The 18756-nt window shown below is 40.9% G+C and overlaps 1 protein-coding gene across 2 annotated transcripts; it reads right to left on the reverse strand.

Annotated features, from left to right (window-relative positions):
* Nucleotides 1-442: 442 nt before the first annotated feature.
* Nucleotides 443-18068, reverse strand: LOC100616843 (zinc finger protein 260-like). 2 transcript variants are annotated; one of them, XM_016428775.2, is made up of 6 exons: nt 17960-18068; nt 16089-16369; nt 12723-12814; nt 12006-12132; nt 11389-11487; nt 443-7405 (listed from the first exon to the last, which is right to left on the reverse strand). In XM_016428775.2, the coding sequence occupies exons 2-6, from the start codon at nt 16120-16122 to the stop codon at nt 5796-5798; spliced, it is 1962 nt and encodes a 653-aa protein (XP_016284261.2). In that variant the 5' UTR covers nt 16123-16369; nt 17960-18068; the 3' UTR covers nt 443-5795. The 2 variants fall into 2 exon arrangements, with proteins under 2 accessions (XP_016284261.2, XP_007477732.2); XM_007477670.3 differs by having other exon boundaries at nt 17956-18050.
* Nucleotides 18069-18756: the final 688 nt, after the last annotated feature.

Raw genomic sequence — 18756 nt, forward strand, 5'->3', positions numbered from 1 at the left:
TGATAAGCTAAGGAGAGGGGCATAAGTTATGTCAATATTAAAGGAGTTGGAGCTAATTGCATGTGCTCTTAAGAACGGATGATCTGATGGAAGAGTATAATGTTGGCTCATACGTTCAGATCCTTTGCTAATTCTCAGTCAAATAAAGGGACTGAATGACATTGGACTTGGTCTACACTAAAGTCAGAGCAGGTAGACAGTGCTGGATCTGAACAGTTTTTATTTAAGCAGTTGGAGAGATCTCTTTTCTGACAGTGTTTATTGCAAAGAGGAGAGAAATGAATTAGCACATTCAGCTGACAAAGCCCTGTGTGAATTCTGATGGGTGGATGAATGGATTCAAGTTCACCCTGGCAACAGCCAATTAGATGGGTCACAGGAAACAAATTTTAAAATTTAAAGTACAAACAAAAATTAAAATAAAAAAAAAGAGAAGCAGAAGAAAGACTTTCAGGTTTTTAAACATTTAATTGCTAAATAAGATCCTCAGAAATAATGTACAAAGCTGATGGAACAGTTCTATTTTGGAGATGTTTGCCAAGTTACATCCTTTGAAAAGTAAGTGAATCCAGGATGACTCCAGTTTGGTTTTCAATGAAGATACACCGAGTGCATTGTGGTGCTCCAATCTTACAAGGTCGCAACAGGATCCACTTTACAGGGCCTGGAACATAAATTCCTGAAGCTTTCACAGCTAATGCATGTTTATCTGTGATAATTAATAGTTAACAATTCTTCTGAAAACTAAATGTTTGGTTCAATCAAATCCATTAGGGAATAGCACTTGATCTAATGTAGATCTTTGTCATATATGTATATGGATACCTATATTTGCATGAGATCTTCATGTGCCTTGGATACAAACCTTTATTAAAAATATTTGATACAAACTTTTCCCTAATTACATTTATTTCTGATCATGCGAAAGGTTATTTTATGTGACATTCTCTTCTGTAATTGCCACCATCCCTTTTTGGTTCAGAACTTTCTCCCTAGTCATAGCTAAGCACCTTATCTCAGTTTTCTTCTAAGTTTTTTGTAATGATCTATAATATTCAAATCAATATCCATTTTGAACTTATTGGAGTATATAGCATAAAATATTGGTCTAATCCATATTTCCACCAAAGTGTTTTCCAGCTTTTCCCAGTAGTTCTTTAAAAAAAAAAAACAAGTACTCTTCTAGATAATTTGGGGGTTCTCAAGTTCATTTGTTTCCAATTCTTTCTTATTTTGCTTGGATCATTTTCCTTTTGTTTTGATGATTACTGGGGTTTTTTTGTTTTTTTGTTTTTGTTTTTTTTGAAATAAAAACCCTCACCTTCCATCTTGGAGTCAATACTGTGTATTGGCTCCAAGGCAGAAGAGTGATAAGGGCTAGGCAATGGGGGTCAAGTGACTTGCCCAGGGTCACACAGCTGGGAAGTATCTGAGGCCAGATTTGAACCTAGGACCTCCTGTCTCTAGACCTGGCTCTCAATCCACTGAGCTACCCCGCTGCCCCTGATGATTACTGTTTTAAAGAATAATTTGAGGGTTGGAAACATTGCTATTCCCACTTCATTCCTAATTTCCTCTTAATTTTTTTCTCTTGAGATTTAGACTTTCTGTTGGTACCTAAAAGCATATGGAATAGTTTCAATAAACATTTTGAAGTGTGAGAGTTAACAACTATGAGACCAGTGGAATTGTAAAGGATGAGGTAAAAGTCATCATAACCCATTTCTCCCTTCCCATGTTGGCTCTAGAATCTCAGCTATACCTTGTTGTAACAATCAAGTTGTTTTTTAGCCTACAGGCAATACAATGATCTCTTAGATTCATATGGCTCCCTCATCTGCTGTTTCATGGAGTTTATATTAACTGACAAGTTAGGAATACAGTCATTTGCACAGAGACCCCAGTGAGGGAACTATCTAATATTTAAGTGGGGTTTTGACTCTCTGCCTTTATTTATAGTCATGTTTATCTGTAGCTGTCCTCAAATTCTTTATATTTGAAACAAAATTTGGGTTATTGGAAAACTTTGGATAAAGAATCAAGCAAATTGTTATAGAATCAGTTCATGAACAGCAACTTGGAGGGGCCGTTGAGGAATGAGGAAAAACTTTTATTGGATCCTCCTTCTGTCCTTTGAGAAGTAGGTCAAATTGGCAACTTCTGCTGGAGTCTTTTGCTCAGCAGTACCAGTAGAGCTGATGACCTTCCTCGTTCTTCCTTATTCACTATGGTTCAATCCTACTCTCAATTTCTCCTTTTTTTCCTGTTGCCCCTTGCAGCAGATTCATTATGGCTTACTTCATTAAGTCCAGGATAGGACTCCATTCTCACTGCTGCTGCTCAGCTCTTTAGATTCCTAAACTATCTACCCTCAATTTCTCTTCTGCAGATTGTGAGTCTCTTTAAGAACTTTGGAGTGTAACTCAATTCTGCCTTCCAATTCAAAGATTGTTCATCTCTATGAAGTACGAATCCCAAGATGCTCATTAGTTTTGCAACCATTATCCATGGGCTAAGAAGTGCTTATTGGAAATTGGAGCTAGTAAGTATTAGATCTCGGGGTGGAAACAGATCCATGTAGTCCTAAAGTCCAGGCTATAAAATTATAGAATCAGATATATCAGTATGGATTTGAAATCAAAGATGAGAGCAGGTACAAGATGGAGAAACAAAACATGGTGGCACTGGCCATCCAAGAAAGCATTAGTGGCTCCCGGGAAGTGGCACATATATTAGGATCACATATAACAACCACATAATCAATGGTTCTCTCTGAGTTCAAGGAATTTTAAAATGAGGCTAGATCAATTTCTCTTACCCATTTCAATTCCTATTTGGTAGCAAATATGTCCTCAAATGAATTACTGGGATAAGCAGTGTTTGCACCAGAGAGGAAAAGGGACAAAGCCCATATGTAGGCTGTACACATCCAAAACAGGCATTGAAGCATCTTCTGAATAGCCACCTGGACACCAGACCATGGTACTATCATCTCCCAAATGTGCATCCAGATTGGAATGATGGTGATGTGTGGCATTTCTTTGAAAGCTGATTTCATGGCTTTCTCTGTTGTAAAGAAATCTCATTTCTAATATATGTAAGAGATGTTCACTCCTTTTCCAGGGTTCAAGAATTGTGATTGATTCCAGCAAGAAGTTATATGCTCCTCTTGTATCCTAACTTATGATTGACTCAAGGTTGGTTTAGAAATGTGTGTGTGTGTGTGTGTGTGTGTGTGTGTGTGTGTGTGTGTGTAGCATCTTATCTATGGTTCCCAGGATTGTGGGATTGTTTGGGAATAGATAGAAACTTGAAAAGTTGTCATTGGAGAAGTATGGGAAACTTTCTCAGCAATTTTCAGAAATGAAAGCAAAAGGAAGCAATAAACAATTAAAATGGGATAGGTAGCCAGTTAATATGGGCATATCTTCCAAAGAGGTCTGCCTTTTAAAATGTGGGGGCAGTTCCACAATGGCTTTGGAGGACAAAACAAAGGTCTTTGGGTGAAGCTTATGGCTTTTCCCTTTGGGATTCACCATAGGAAAGTTAACTCAGATTCTTACAGAGGAGAAAAGTACTTCCAATATACCAAGACCTGACCAAGGGGAGAAAAGTCTTACATTTTAATAAAGCTATGTATAAATGTGTTCATGCATGCATATATTTCATAGCAATCAACATTCATTCATTTACATTTCCCAGAATGAAGAATCACAGCCCTTGCAGTCACAGATACTACAAATCAGCTAATTTGAAATGAATTATAGCTTTCATACTTCCACAGGCCCTACAACAGATGATGGCAAAGATTTGTAAGGAATGCTGAAAATTGGGATGGGATGTTCTTAGAATGAAGAGAATTAGTGAAAGGGTTGGTAAAGCCTTGGTTCGAAAGCATTCATGATAGAAAGAAACCCTGAAGTTGGAGGGCCAGTTTGGAATGAAATCCTCCCTCTGACACTTATTACCAGTAAGAATTGGGGCAAATTCCAATGATCTCCTTGGACTTCATTATAACATCCTTAGACTCTCCTCCAGTATAAAATAAAGGGGTTGACAGATTCTTAGGACCCTTCTAGTTCAATGGCCCTAAATGATATTAAGAAGCAAAATGAGACCTCTATAGCAGAGGATGACAAGAGGGCTCCAGGTGGCTTAAAGGGCTTTTTCAAGGTAGAAGGAATATGTGAGAAAAAGTTCAAAATAAAGAGCCATTTGTTGCTAATAGTTTGTAGTTCCCAAGGGGTATAGTGGCAGTGGAGTAAGGTAAAAGGGATAGGGTGGGGGAAAGTAGTACATATACTCTGGTGTGGAGCTATTTCTACTCCCCATGCTCTAATGCAAGCCCCCAATAACAATTTGGATTGTGGCAATAGTTAATTAAGTAGCTCTTTTTCCTCCTAGTTCTTTCTCTAATCCAGATATCATACTGCTGTTACAAAGTGAGGTTGATTGGACCCTAGACACTTTGACCCTAGACACTATGAAACTTTCAGGAAGTCATTGAACTTGTTAGTCTCAATTTCCTCATTTGAAAAGTGAAGATAATAATAGCACCTTCAGGATTGTTATACCAAATGAGGCTAAACATACATACTTACCGGTGTGTTTGTTGTATGTACAAATATAGACACATTTACATAAGTTTAAAGGCCTTAAAGTGCTATATAAATATTAGCTATTGCCACTTTCATCTGGCTTGTGATTCTGATCACTTCCTGTAGTCAAAATTCTTTAGTGGCTTCCAATTACTTATCAAATAAAGTTCACACTGTTTAGTCTAGGCAATCAGAGCCCTTCCTAAATTGGCACCACCACACCTCTTCATCTCATCCTGCCAATAGGATCATCATTGATTTGATAAAAAGAATCATGAAGTACTTATTAAGTGAAAAGCACTGTGCTAGGTGCCAGGCATTAAAAGATGAAAGTAAAATGGCACCTTCATGGAAAGAATGGGAAGGAACTTTGTGCCAAATGTGAGATTTCATTGATTTGGGGAAAACTTTTGAGTGTGGAAACTCCTTTCACTGATGAATATTGGTGAAACATCTGTAATTTTAAGCCTCAGAGTGTTGTCTGAGGGACTTGCTTGTGGTCAAACAGTCAGTATATGTCAGGGATAAGACTTGAACTCGGGTGATCCTAATTTCAAGGCTTGCTCTCTTATCAATTATACTATGTTGTCTCCTGGAAGGGCTACTAGACATTATCTAATTTTCATTTTACAGATGAGGAATCCTTTACCTAGAAAGGTTAAATTATTTGCCCAAAGTCACTTAGTAGTAAAGTTCCTGACTCCAGATTTAGTCCTATCTTCTGCACGCTAATTGTTTTTCATATATGCACTATCTTCCAGCCAAATTAGATTATTGACTAAGTCCCCTTTAACTCTCCACTCTGCCCTGCCTCCAGGCTTTTGCCTATGGTGTTCCCCTAAGCCTATAATGTCCTTCCATTGCCATTTGTGTCTAATAAAATCCTACTTTTTCTATATAGCACTATATAAAGTCTCTCCTCCATGAAGACTTCCCTGAACTTCACTGCCCTCATTCCTTAACAGATATTATCTTTCCCTCCTTAGAACTCACAAACTTCTTACTATGCATCTCATGTATGTCATATACAGTTTTATTTCAGTTATTTATGTCATATTTTTAATTTTATGGACATTCTTACCAGAAATAGTTATCTGAAAATCAGCAAGGTATTCCTATGAAGGTTTTCCCACACACATTATATTCAAAGGATTTCTCTCCAGTATGAATTCTCTTATATTCAATAAGGTATACAGGTCATTTGAAAGCTATCCCACATTCATTACACTGAAAAGGTTTCTCTCCAGTATGAATTCTGTTATGTGCATTAAGATTTCCCTTCCGGCTAAAGGATTTCCCACATTCGTTACATTTATAGGGTTTCACTCCAGTATGAGTTTTCTCATGTGTATTAAGGTTTCCCTTCCATCTGAAGGCTTTCCCACAGTCTTTACACTTATATGGTTTCTCTCCAGTATGAATTCTTTGATGTATGTTAAGGCTTCCTTTCTGGTTGAAGGCTTTCCCACACTCATTACATTCAAAAGGTTTCTCTCCAGTATGAATTATTTTATGTGTTTTAAGGTGTTCCTTCCGGTTGAAAGAGTTTCCACATTCATTACACTTATAGGGTTTTTCTCCATTATGAATTCTTTGATGTTGCATAAGGGATGAAGTCTTCCTCAAACCTTTCCCACATTGATTACATTCAAGGTGTTTCTCACCAGTATGAATTTTCTTATGCTCCTTAAGGTATCTACGCCATTTAAAAGAGATTCCACATTCATTACACTGAAAAGGTTTTTCTCCAGTATGAATTCTGGTGTGAGCAATAAGGCTCCCTTTCCTGCTGAAGACTTTCCCACATTCGTTGCATATATAGGGTTTCTCCCCAGTATGAATTTTCTTATGTGTATTAAGGTTTCCCATCCAGTTAAAGGCCTGTCCACATTCTTTACATTTATAGGGTTTTTCTCCAGTATGAATTCTCTGGTGTGCATTAAGGCTTCCCTTCTGACTGAATGCTTTCCCACACTCATTGCATTCAAATGGTTTCTCTCCAGTATGAATTCTTTGATGTTGTATGAGGGATGAGCTTTTCCTGAAGCCTTTCCCACATTCATTACATTGGAAATATTTCTCTCCAGTATGATTTGTTTGATGTTGAATTAGGTATTGATTATTCCTGAAGGCTTTTCCATATTCATTACATTCAAATGGGTTCTCTCTGGTATGAATAATCTTATGTATTTTAAGGTTGCCCTTTCGGCTAAAGGTTTTCCCACATTCTTTACATTTATAGGGTTTCTCTCCAGAATGAGTTCTTTGGTTTGCAGTAAGGCATGAGTTAATGTTGGAGGCCTTGCCACATTCAATACATTTACATGCTTTCCCTTGAGTATGCATTCTATGGTAATAAATAAGATTTGAGTGGTAGCTGAAGGGCTTTCTGCATTTATTATACTTAGACATTTTCTTACCCAAGGAGATTCTATTATGTTTAATTAGGTCTGAAAACTGTTTAAAGTTCTTTCCAAGTGTATCATATTTATAGGGACATTTTCCTACAGAAACTCTCTGCTGTGTATCAAGGACTGACCCTAGACTGAGCTTTCTCCACAAAGTATTACCTTCATGAACACTCAATTCCTTGGAAGTTTTTCTGCGAGTAATTGTTACTTGCCTGGACTGTCTCTTTTGGTTGCCTCTCTGCCTTTCTAAACTGAAATCATAATTCCAAGTTTCTGCCAATTTAGAATTCCAGGGACCATTCTTTGTAAGTCTCTTGCTGGATGACTCTCCCATAGAAACACACTGCTTTGCTGCTGACTGGGTGATTTCACATCTCATCTTCTGACGAAGGGTACCTGAGAAAAACAAAGATGTGTCAAAATCCATTGCCTTCTGTGCTAGGAAAAAAGGAAGCAGTTTGTTCCAAGTTCTAGATTTTGTCTCCTCATTCAAGGAGAAAAATAACTAATAATTTGGAATAGTTAGAACATTGTTAAGAAGGAATTGAAGGGGCAGCTAGGTGACACAGTGGATAGAGTGCCAGGTCTGGTGTTGGAAGGACCTGGGTTCAAATATGATCTTAGACACTTCCTAACTCCCTGGCAAATCATTTAACCCTGATTGCTTAGCCCTTGTCCTTCTATCTTAGAGTTGTTATTAAGTCAGAAAGTAAATATTTTATCTCTTATAATCAGAGAAATGCGAATCAAAACAACTCTGAGGTATCACCTCACACCTAGCAGATTGGCTAACATGACTGCAAAGGAAAGTAATGAATGCTGGAGGGGATGTGGCAAAGTAGGGACACTAATACATTGCTGGTGGAGTTGTGAATTGATTCAACCATTCTGGAGGGCAATTTGGAACTATGCCCAAAGGGCGATAAAAGACTGTCTGCCCTTTGATCCAGCCATAGCACTGCTGGGTTTGTACCCCAAAGAGATAATAAGAAAAAATACATGTACAAAAATATTCATAGCTGCACTCTTTGTGGTAGCCCAAAATTGGAAAACGAGGGGATGCCCATCAATTGGGGAATGGCTGAGCAAATTGTGGTATATGTTGGTGATGGAATACTATTGTGCTCAAAGGAATAATAAAGTGGAGGAATTCCATGGAGACTGGAACGACCTCCAGGAAGTGATGCAGAGCGAGAGGAGCAGAACCAGGAGAACATTGTACACAGAGACTGATACAATGTGCTACAATCAAACATAATGGACTTCTCCATTAGTGGCAATGCAGTGTCCCTGAACAACCCGGAGGGATCTACAAGAAAGAACACTATCCACATTCAGAGGAAAAACTGTGGGAGTAGAAACACAGAAGAAAAATAACTTCTTGACTACATGAGTTGAGGGGATATGATTGAGGATATAGACCCTAAAGGAACATCCTAGTGCAAACATCAACAGCATGGAAATGGGTTCTGATCAAGGACACATGTAATACCCAGTGGAATTGCGCATCGGCTATGGGAAAGGTGGGGTAGGGGAAGAAGGAATAGAATATGATTCTTGTGACCAAGGAATAATGTTGTAAATTGTCTAAATAAAATTAAAAAAAAGAAAATAAGGATTTTTTTAAAAAAAGGAACAGAAGTCCTTAGTAAGTAAAGTCAGGGAACCTAGCCACCTAATTGCCTAAATTTAAAAAAATGAGAAATAAGATTCATTCTGGTAACTAAAGACTTAAATTTGAAACCAATTTCTAACAGTTTTCCATGAGATCTACAACCCAACAGTGTTTTCTAGCTACTAAAATAATACAATTTACAAAATGGATAAAGCAGCTGGATGAACTGAGTTCAAATCTCTTCTTTCAATCACTTCCTAGCTGTGTGACCATGGACAAGTCCTGAGACCTTTCAGCCTCAGTTTCCTCATCTACAAAATGGAAATAATACCTTACAGGATTGTTTTAAGGAACAAATTAAATCACTTAAGAAAACCTTAAAGTAATATATAAATGCTAACTACATTTATCATTATTATACAGTGTCTAGATTACAGAATGTAAACATGTAACTACCCTAGTTTTGGACACTGCAATTTAAGGGAAATTTTACAAAATGCATGAAAATGGGCACTGAGCTCCTGCAAGAGGCTCCTACTTGATATTCAAAAACTGATGAAGTGGCAAACTTCAACTCTTGAGAAAAAAGGTGAACGCTAACATAAAGAAAGCCTCACACAGAAGCCCCCAGGAAGGTGGAACCAATAGGCAATCTTTCCCCGAAGTCCACTAGAGTTCTTACCTTCTGCAAAACATTGAAAGTGACAGAATAGGGACTCACAATGTTATTCTAACCAGTATGGAAAGCAACAAACATTCTGTAGGGATCACAGTGGTCAAAGCCAAGAGCTCATAGGGAAGGCTGCTCACTCTCCTGGGATATAAAGAAAATAGGCCAAAAGGACCTTCAAGTGAATGAAGTGTTCATTAGAAAGATGGAAGAAAGGGTTCACGATTTTTTTATTTTTTTGGTAAAAGAAAAGGATATGAAGATCCAAACCAAAATCTTCACCTCCGTCAAGAAACTAGAAGACGGCAGACTATAAAGGGAAAAGGCATAAGGAAAGAGCCACTGAACAAAGAATCTTTAAGGTGTTGCTAAATGATGAGAAGTTCTGGGCAAGAAGTCAAATGAGTGATGAGTCTCCACTAAGGCAGCCAGTGAATGGAAGAGGATTCAAGAGATAAAGGCAGACTGGGGAGATGAAGAACTGGTTAAGAAGACGGGCAGGGGCTGTTTCTGTCTTTTCCCTGTAACTCCTGCTTAGCACCATTCCTGGCACAAAGTAAACCCTTGATAAATGGTTGATGATTGGCTTCTGGATCCCAGTCTAAAAGAGAGTAACCACAGGCTCCTTACTAGTAAGGCATGTACTTAAAACAAGGACTGGTCCTAGAGTCTTTGGAATATAACTAAGGAGGACAGGGTGGAGGAGCAAACACTGTCAATGGGTAGCTAAAACCTAGATAGCTTTTGGTAGCTATGGTACCATATTGGAAGAGAATAAGCAACCATGTTTCAAAATAATTCACAGTAGGCAAAAATTTATGCCAGAAGTCCGCAATAAATATCCATGGACTCAGATGTTTATGTAAAAATATTCATGTTACAAATAATAAGCAAGAGGACCTAGAGATTTATATCATATCTATCATTGAGAGTTGATGGGACAGACCTTACATCTGGTAAATGGCTTTGGATCAGATTAGAGCAAAGAAGATAGGATAATCTATAAAAATGTCAGCTAGCATAGTCAAGGGGACCTGAGTTCAAATCTAGCCTCAGGTACTTCCTAGATGTGTGATTCTGGGCAAGTCACTACACCCTGTTTGCCTTAGTTTCCCCCTCTGTAAAATAAGTTGGATGGCAAACCACTCCAGTATCTCTGCCAAGAAAACTCTAAATGGGGTCATGAAGAGTCAGACAAGACTAATGACAAAACAAATGGAAAATAAACAAACAGATTAGGGCATTTTAAGAAAGAAAAAGGACCAGAAGAAATGGAGAAAATGTTGGCTTGTGGGATTTGGTAGTGAAAAAATAGCTTCCATTTCTTTTTTTCCCCCAAAATCTACCATTTCTATAGCACCTACTATGTGCCAGGCAGTATGCTAAATGTTATACATATATCTCATTTGAGCCTTCTAACAACCCTGAAAAGTAAAGGTTCTATTATTATTACCATTTTACAATTGAGGAAACTGAGGCAAACACAGTAAAGTGACTTGCCCGGGGCATACAATTGGAAAATGTCTAGGACTAGATTTCAATTCAGATCTCCCTGACTCCACACCCAGTGCACTATCCACTGAGCCGCTTCACTGAGACAAATTGGAATATAGAAAAAATAAGCAACAGGATCAATCATTTAACAGACATCTAGTGAGCCCTGGTATGTGCTGGGTCTTGGGAATACAAAGACCAAAAAGAAGTAATTCTTGCTTTCAAGGAGTTTATACTCTACTGGGGTCAAGCAAAAGTTTGCATTTTGTGCTTTTTCTGAAATAAATGTCAGACTTATTTCAGCATAAAAACATAAGGAAAAGGATCTTTAAAGAAGTAGATATTAGGACAGAGAAAGAGGAGAAAATTAAAATGAGATGGAGGAGGAAAGGAGAGGACCCAGAGTATAGATCAGGCTCCTGTTTCTCTGGCATTTATGCCAGAAAAATAATGTGCTGAAGTCAAAGACGATCGAGGCAGTCCTAGAAAGGAGTAGAGGCCTCATCCCCCAGCCCAAGAACCTGAGAAGAGCTCTGCCCAGCATTTCACAGGCAGTGAGCCCACCCTCTCTGGCAGCTGTGTGATTTTTAATTGACTCACCCAGGTAAGTACTCAGTGAAACTTTCCCCTCTGCAATCCACAATGGCGCTTCTCTTCTCTTCAACTGGGAGACCATGTTGGGTTTGGAAATGGGAAGACCTGCTCAATGGAAAATAAATGGGAATATGCTGAGGATTCGGTTTTAGCCTTTTTGTTCTTTTGGCTGAAGAACCTACATCCCGTTGACACAGCGTGTGGTACTGAGGACCTCAAAAGGTTATCACAGTGTTCCTTAGAAGTAAAGGGGTCAGAATTGGCTTCATCTTGAGCTCAGAAAATTCATTTATTCCAAAACATTCCTTGCCAAGGAGAGGAGAGCTTCTCCCTTCATGCCTTCAGAGACCTACCCTGGGACACTAGTGGAGAGTATCTGACCTGAATGATAAAGCAGTTGGGAAATCATAGCTTCAGGAGCAACACCTTAAAGCTAAGCGAAGATCTTCCTGGGGGAAGATGGAACAGAAATACTTTGGCATCAACGGGGTTAGGAATTTCTCCTTATCACACGTCAAAACTCAGCAGAGGACTTTGGCACGTGGCACAGCTTTTAGGAAGTAAAAATGCAAAGACACCTGCAGTGGGCATAGGAAGATTCTGGGGAAAGAAGCCGCCCGTACCCAGGGAGAGGAAGTTCTCATAGTTCTCCAGCATCACGTCCCTGTACATGTCCTTCTGAGCTGGCTCCAGCAGCCCCCATTCCTCCTGGGAGAAGTCCACGGCCACATCCCGGAATGTCAGCGATACCTGAAAGATCAGAACATGCTGTTCTTCCAAGGGAGAGGGAGACACACGAAGCAGCAGAATACGGAAGGAGGGCTGCCCACAGCAGGACAAAGCTTTAGTATTTCATGTCAAATATTTCCTGAAGACCCAAGTACTCCAGTCATCACTTTAAGCTCTATTCTACATTATACAAATAATTTTACCCCAGCACTCAGAAGTAAAGGACAATTATAGTGGATAAATGAGAGAATCAATACGAGTTTACAAACATTCCCAGGCTGGGAATTCTCTGAAAGCCGAGCACATTAGAACAGGTAGCCTCTAAGAGATCGTCTAAATCTAGATGTGGGGTCCTTTAAGCCCTGCTTCATCTACAAGAGGAGACAAAACATTCTATGGGAGAACAGACTGAAATTTTGTCATGTCCAACTCTTTGTGACCTCAATTGGGGTTTTCTTGGCAGAGATACTAAAGCAGTTTGCCATTTCCAACTCTAACCAATTCATGTTAATATGAATAGAGGGAAGAAGATGACGGCAAAGGGACACAGAGACACTCACACTTTTAAAAATGAGATGGAATTTCAGCAAAGACAGGAAATCCTAACTCACCTGGGACCTGGCCATCAGGAGCCTGGAAACCATTCCTCCTTCCTCTGAAACTGTACTTTCTTGGAGAAGAGCAGAGTCTTGGGAAGACAGAACTGAGGGAGGAGAAAGATGTTATGAGGGGGACCACCCCTGCTTCACTACTTCTGAAAGTCCCAGAGGATTACTCAAATGGCAGCTAGGAGCTTAATTTAATTTTAATTTAGGAGCAGTTTAATTCATGCTATTCTTGGGGACAGGATGGAGATCTGGGATGGATAATAATAGGAGGATTAAAAGAGAAGTCTTGGAGCCACGATGAGATTCTGTGATGGCATGTCAAAGTCATGTCACCTTATTTTTGATAGAGCCACTAGACTTACAATATGGAGGACAAGGGATATTTGTATTACAGGAAAAAAAAAACTAAAAAATTCTCTCAAGGATAAAAACAAATTTAATTAAATCTGCCCTGTCCCTGGAATCCTTCTCCTGAATTGGCTGGTTCCTTCATTTAAAAGAAAATGCCTGGGAGTGTCCTCTGGACTATCTCTACCAAAGCTCCTGTACACGTGCCTCCCTCCCCTCTCCCCGCTTTTTAGCCCTCTTTCATGTGCTGTTTTCACCCATTAAAATGTAAGCTCCTTGAGGGACTGTCTTTCTGTTTGCCTTTGTAACTCCTGGCTTAGCACAGTGCCTGGCATTTACTTAATGCTTAATAAAAACTTGATGATTCATTCATTGGTGAAGATATATCTGTGTGGACAAGATAGCTGGATCAGAATTGGCTGAATGACTGGTCCCAATGTCAAGTGATCGATGTCCACCAAGGAAGAAGTCCTTATTGAGATTTCCCAGCTACCCCTATGATTATCCCAGTTCCAGTTAATGTTTTTATTAACGATTTAGATGACATTCTTTTTTTTTTTGGCCATATATCAACAAATAAATATACTGGCAGTGAACACATTATTTCTATGAACAATGATTCTTTCTCTCATTAGTTTAACTTCTGGATATCTTCTTGAATAGGTTTTATCTGTGACATTCTTATTAAATGTGAGAATGAAGGGGCAGTTGGGTGGCTCAGTGGATGGAGAGTCAGGTCCAGAGATGGGAGGTCCTGAGTTCCAATTTGGCCTCAGACACTTCCTAGCTGTGTGACCCTGGGCAAGTCACTTAACCCCCATTGCTTAGCCCTTACCACTCTTCTGCCTTGGAACCAATATTGATTCCAAGATGGAAGGTAAGGGTTTAAAAAAAAAAATATGTGTGGATGGAAAAAATGGTATGTGAAAGAATTAGCAACTGGAAGATCATAATCCAACCTAGAAGACAAGGGCTAGTGAGATGAAATTAGAGAAAAATGTAAGGCTCAATGCTTGGAGAGGCATAGAGTAAGGGCTTCATAAAGGCTAATTGTTTTTGAAAAATCAGCAATATAAATTGAGTGAGAACAGTCCATGGAGAAAAAAGTAAGGGTTTTAGTGGAATATTAGCAAAAGATTTTAATTCTAATTAAGTCTAATAAAAAGACAAATGAGCTGTCTTAACCATTTTTATGTTTTGAAGTATCCGAGTTTTTGTCTCTTTTTTTCCTTAGTTTTTCAGGAAAGTTCCTGCAGAAAAACTGCCACTTCCTCAAGACTAAAATAGGAGGAAAAGAGCAATTTTCCATTATAACTCAAGATCCCTATGTGACAGCATTCAAGATGTCAATGGCTATCGGGTACACACGGCTGATGGAATGAAAGGAGACTAACCACAGTGCTACATTCTGTATCCTGGACACTGATTTGCTCAGTGTTTATAAGAAAGTGAGAAAGGTTAGTAAGTGTGGAAAAGGTTTATAGGAGAGTGAGAAGGGTTTGTAAAGCCTAAAAATATATATAAATAATAAAATAAATATAACGCTGCTACTTTGCAGATTTTCACCTATTGCGGGGGTCTCTGGAATGTAGCACCAGACCTGGAATCAGGGGGTTCTAGTTTTATATCTGGCCTCAAACACTTTCTAGGTGTGTGATCTTGGGCAAGTCACTTCACTCCATCTGCCTAGACCTTACACTGTTCTGTCTTAGAATGGCTACTGAGACAGAAAGTAAAGGTTAAAAAATAATAAAGAAAACAAACTTTAAGATTTCAACAAAGGAGAATCCCATTTCTGGAGAGATTTAGTTGTTAGGAAGCTTAAATGTGCCTCTCTGCAACCTGAACCTGGTCCTGTGCTCCAAGGACAAATCTCATCATTTTTCCATAGGACGGCCCTTCAGATACTTCAAGAAAGCCATTACGTCCCCTTCTCTTCTCTAGTTCCTTCCATGAATCCTAATATGATGGGAATCCAACACCTTTCATCATCCAGTCTGCCATCATAAAGATCTCCTCTCACTTAGCACTCTTCTCCCTAAACAACGAAACCGAGAATGGAAGAGCGTACTCTAGATGGAATCTGACTAAGGCAGAACGAGGATCCTCTCCCCTCCTGCTTCGTAGCAGCTCTGTTTCTTCAAGGCACCCCAAGTTTACATTAGCTCTTTTGGTTGCCACCTCACACTGAGGTCGATTCAAAGTGAATTTGCAGTCCAAAAAAGTCCTAGATTGTTCTCAGGCAAATTGCTAGTCAAGCCTCCGCCATCTTGAATTTGATTCAAGAGAAATTGATTTCTTTAACCCAAGCATAGAAGGCTTTGCATTTATCCTTTCTGAACTGAATGCTCCACTCTCTCGGTCTTCTTGGATCCTGATGGTTGGTTAATGGTGGGAACTGAGAGAACCACTCTGACTCCATCTCATCACTCAATTCTGGAATTAGTTCCGTTCTCTTTCAAGTCCATTATAGGTCTAGTCCAATTTCTGTCTTTCGAGAAAATTTTATCCACTTGCTGGAATTGTGAGAAAACCTTATTGTACTATTTGAATCCAGCCCTATGGGGCTGGGAAGCGGGACTACCTCTCTCTGGTGCTTAGAGACTCCTAGGTGATGCTGACCAGAAACTCAATTGGATCTGAAGATGGATGCAAAGAAATTTCTCACAATCACATATCTCAAGCAACTCATGCGTCTTATCTGAAAACTGGCCTCATACTGGTCAATCAGTTATTGTTTCCACATTCCTTTGTTCATAGCCACTTGGGGGAGTGGGACACCCCTTTTTCTGACTTCAGGAAATCTAATCTCTCCTCTAATTAGAAATCAGATTAACTAATTTTGAATCCTGGTTAATTGTTTTATGTTAATTGGTTGGCCTTATTGGATTGTTTTTACTGTATAACAGTGTATTTCTCCCTGTGTTCAGGCTCCAGCCCTAAGCTGAGGAGGTCTGGCATTTTCCCCTTTTCTCCCCCATTCTGGGCAGCTTTCCAACCCACCCCTTCTGCCCCGCTCACCTCTCTCAGGAAGACTGAGGTCTGAGTCCTCCATTGATTTTCCCTCCGGGATGAGTTTTCCCAAGTCAGCCTTCTGAGCCAGAATGTCTGAACTACTGGGGCATCAGGGGCTCCTTCTCATCCGTCTCTGCACAGAAGGTCTGGGGAAGGGTCTCGGGGCAGGTAGGCTTCCTCCTAGGATGGATTCTTGCATCCCCAAGCTTGTCCTCTGACACCTTCAGCTGCCTACACAGGCGGGGATCAGGGGCTCCCAACTGGGCATCTGTGGACTCCATCAAGGGCTGTTGGGACCAGACAAGGAATAGTCACCAGGAGGACGCCCACCCCTCTCATCCCAACTCACACCCCTCAAGTGAGAAACAGGCTCAGGATTCATTTCAGCCAGAACTGAATGCCCAGAATCCTCGCTCTTCAGCCAGGAAAGGAGGGGGTAGAAGCAAGCTTCCTTCCTAAAATGAAGCCAGCAAGGAGGAGGAAGGACCTGGGGTACAGGAGACAGCTGGAAGCTTGCACTGGCTGGCCAGGCTTAACTCCTTAAGCTAAGGGAGTGAGCTGGCGGAGCCTGAACAGGCAATGGGCTGCAGAGACAGTTGGGAAGGGCTGGAGTCCCTTGGAAGGTCTCTGGATCCTGGCTGAGGTGGAACTTTCCCAGGGTGATCAGGGGGAGTCCTGGGAGCTAAAGAAGCAGAGGGAGCTGGAGATAAAAAGGCAGAGGCTGGGGGAGGACTAAAGAGGGTGAGCCACCTGCTGCACTTGCCAGAGCAGGGAGAAATGACCATAGATCACCCCAGCCATCCTGCCGGTCTGGCCACAGAGGAGGTGACCCCAAAGGGGGAAAGGGCTGCTGACTGAGGAGGCAGAGGGAATTTACATTTAAAAATAAATATTTGATGAACTGGGTGGCTCACTGAATAGTGAGCCAGATCTAGAGATGGGAAGTCTTGGGTTCAAATTTAACCTCAGATACTTCCTAGCTGTGTGACCCTGGGAAAGTCACTTACCCCCATTGCCTGGCCTTAAGGCTCTTCTGCCTTTGGACCAATACTTGGCATTGATTCTAAGACAGAAGGTGAGATTTAAAAGGAAAAAAAGAAAGTTTTATTGACTGGCCAAAGAAGAAACTGAGGCTGGGGGAGGTGAAGTCCCCCAAAGTCCACTTGGGCACATAGCAGGATCTTTTCACATGCCTGGGCAATGGAATAGAGTAGCCCCTCTCCCCCCAGTCAAGGAGGTCCTGAGTTCAAATCCAGCCTCAGCTACTTCCTAGCTGGATGACCCCAGAGAAGTCACCAAACCCTGTCTGCCTCAGTTTCCTCATCTGTAAATGGGGATGACAACATCACCCACCTCACCTGAGTGTGGAAAGATATAAAGCCCTCTGTGGACCCTGTTGGATCGTTCTGGCCCAGGGGACCCAGAGAAGGCGGCAGGGTGCAAAACGAAATTATTGCGGTTTTCTAAAGGTGACAGAATATTATCAGACAGCCCAAAGGGAAGTACAAGGCAGATGGCAGAGGAAGGCAGAGAACACCGTTTCTATGGGATCCTGGGGGTAATAGAGAGCCAGTAGGGTTTATGGAGTAGAGGAGGAGCCTTGTCAATTATCCGTGCACCTTCTTTTACAGACGAGCAAACTGAGGCACAAGCATAACAAGTGATTCAGTCAAGGTCACAGGAGTAAGAAGCTGCAGGGGTGGGATTCGAACCCACGGTCTGGGAATTCTGGGTCAACACCCCGCCGCCCCGCCCCTTCGAAACACATTCCGCGCCACCCCGCCCCCATCCCTGCCTGGAGCCGAACACACGCGCGCGCACGCACACACGCACAGGCACACTCACACACACATACACTAGCGCACACACTTACCCACCTGCTCGCCCTCCAATGTCCAGCTCCCTCTCTGTGCCTCTGAAAACAAAGGGATGAAAGCTAGACCTAGTGGATACTGCGCCTGCGTGTACTGAGCCCTGAACTACAATTCCCAGAATCCATCGGTGCTGGAATCTACGTGTGGGGTTGTGCACGTATTGTATGTGTTTGGACTTCCGGGAACTTGAGTCCTCCAGGACCAGCTCCTTGAGGATTAATTGTGTTCTCTCTGCATTCGCTCCTTCCCACGTCAATCCAACCCCTCTGACTACTGAATTTGAAAGAATGGACGTAGAAGATGAAAATCGCCCACTTGGATCTATATTTTGTGAAACAGGTCAAGATAAGGGACGAGATTGTGGCCTAGGATCAGGAAAGCCTCGCCCTTGCTAGAGTAAGCCTCGTGAGAACGTGCGCCTGATCCGCTCTGACTTCACCAGCATCCTTCCCCTCATATTTGCTGCAGCCTTTGTAGAGCCTGGGCGCCCGTGGTAGGCTTTGTGCCCCCTAGTTCTGTTTTCAACTCCTTCTCAAGATGGCTTTTCCCACCATCCACAACCATGAACGTTTCTTGATGCAAAGAACGAAAAGAATAAATTCTCCCTTTTCGAAGTTGAAATTGTATAAAATATGGTCATCACACAGCGGTGTGGAATTTAATGTGATGAGAAATGTTATTCCCACTAATTGGGACCTAACTGCTTGGGAAAGAATTTAGGTGACATAGTTTTTCAAAAGTCTGTGAAATTGAATCAGTCAAGCATCAAATCCTCCCTAGGGGCAAACCATACAAAAAAA

The sequence above is a fragment of the Monodelphis domestica genome, chromosome 1 (genome assembly GCF_027887165.1).
Source record: "Monodelphis domestica isolate mMonDom1 chromosome 1, mMonDom1.pri, whole genome shotgun sequence".
NCBI classification, from domain to species: domain Eukaryota; kingdom Metazoa; phylum Chordata; class Mammalia; order Didelphimorphia; family Didelphidae; genus Monodelphis; species Monodelphis domestica.

Bases quoted from the DNA above. Each gene is read 5' to 3' on its own strand.
- LOC100616843 (XM_016428775.2), bottom strand. From the start codon at position 16,122: ATGGAGGACTCAGACCTCAGTCTTCCTGAGAGAG. The intron at 12,815-16,088 runs GTGAGCGGGGCA...CTCCTCCCTCAG, and splicing joins CCTCAGTCTTCCTGAGAGAG to TTCTGTCTTCCCAAGACTCT. The intron at 11,488-12,005 runs GTACGGGCGGCT...TCCATTGAGCAG, and splicing joins TGAGAACTTCCTCTCCCTGG to GTCTTCCCATTTCCAAACCC.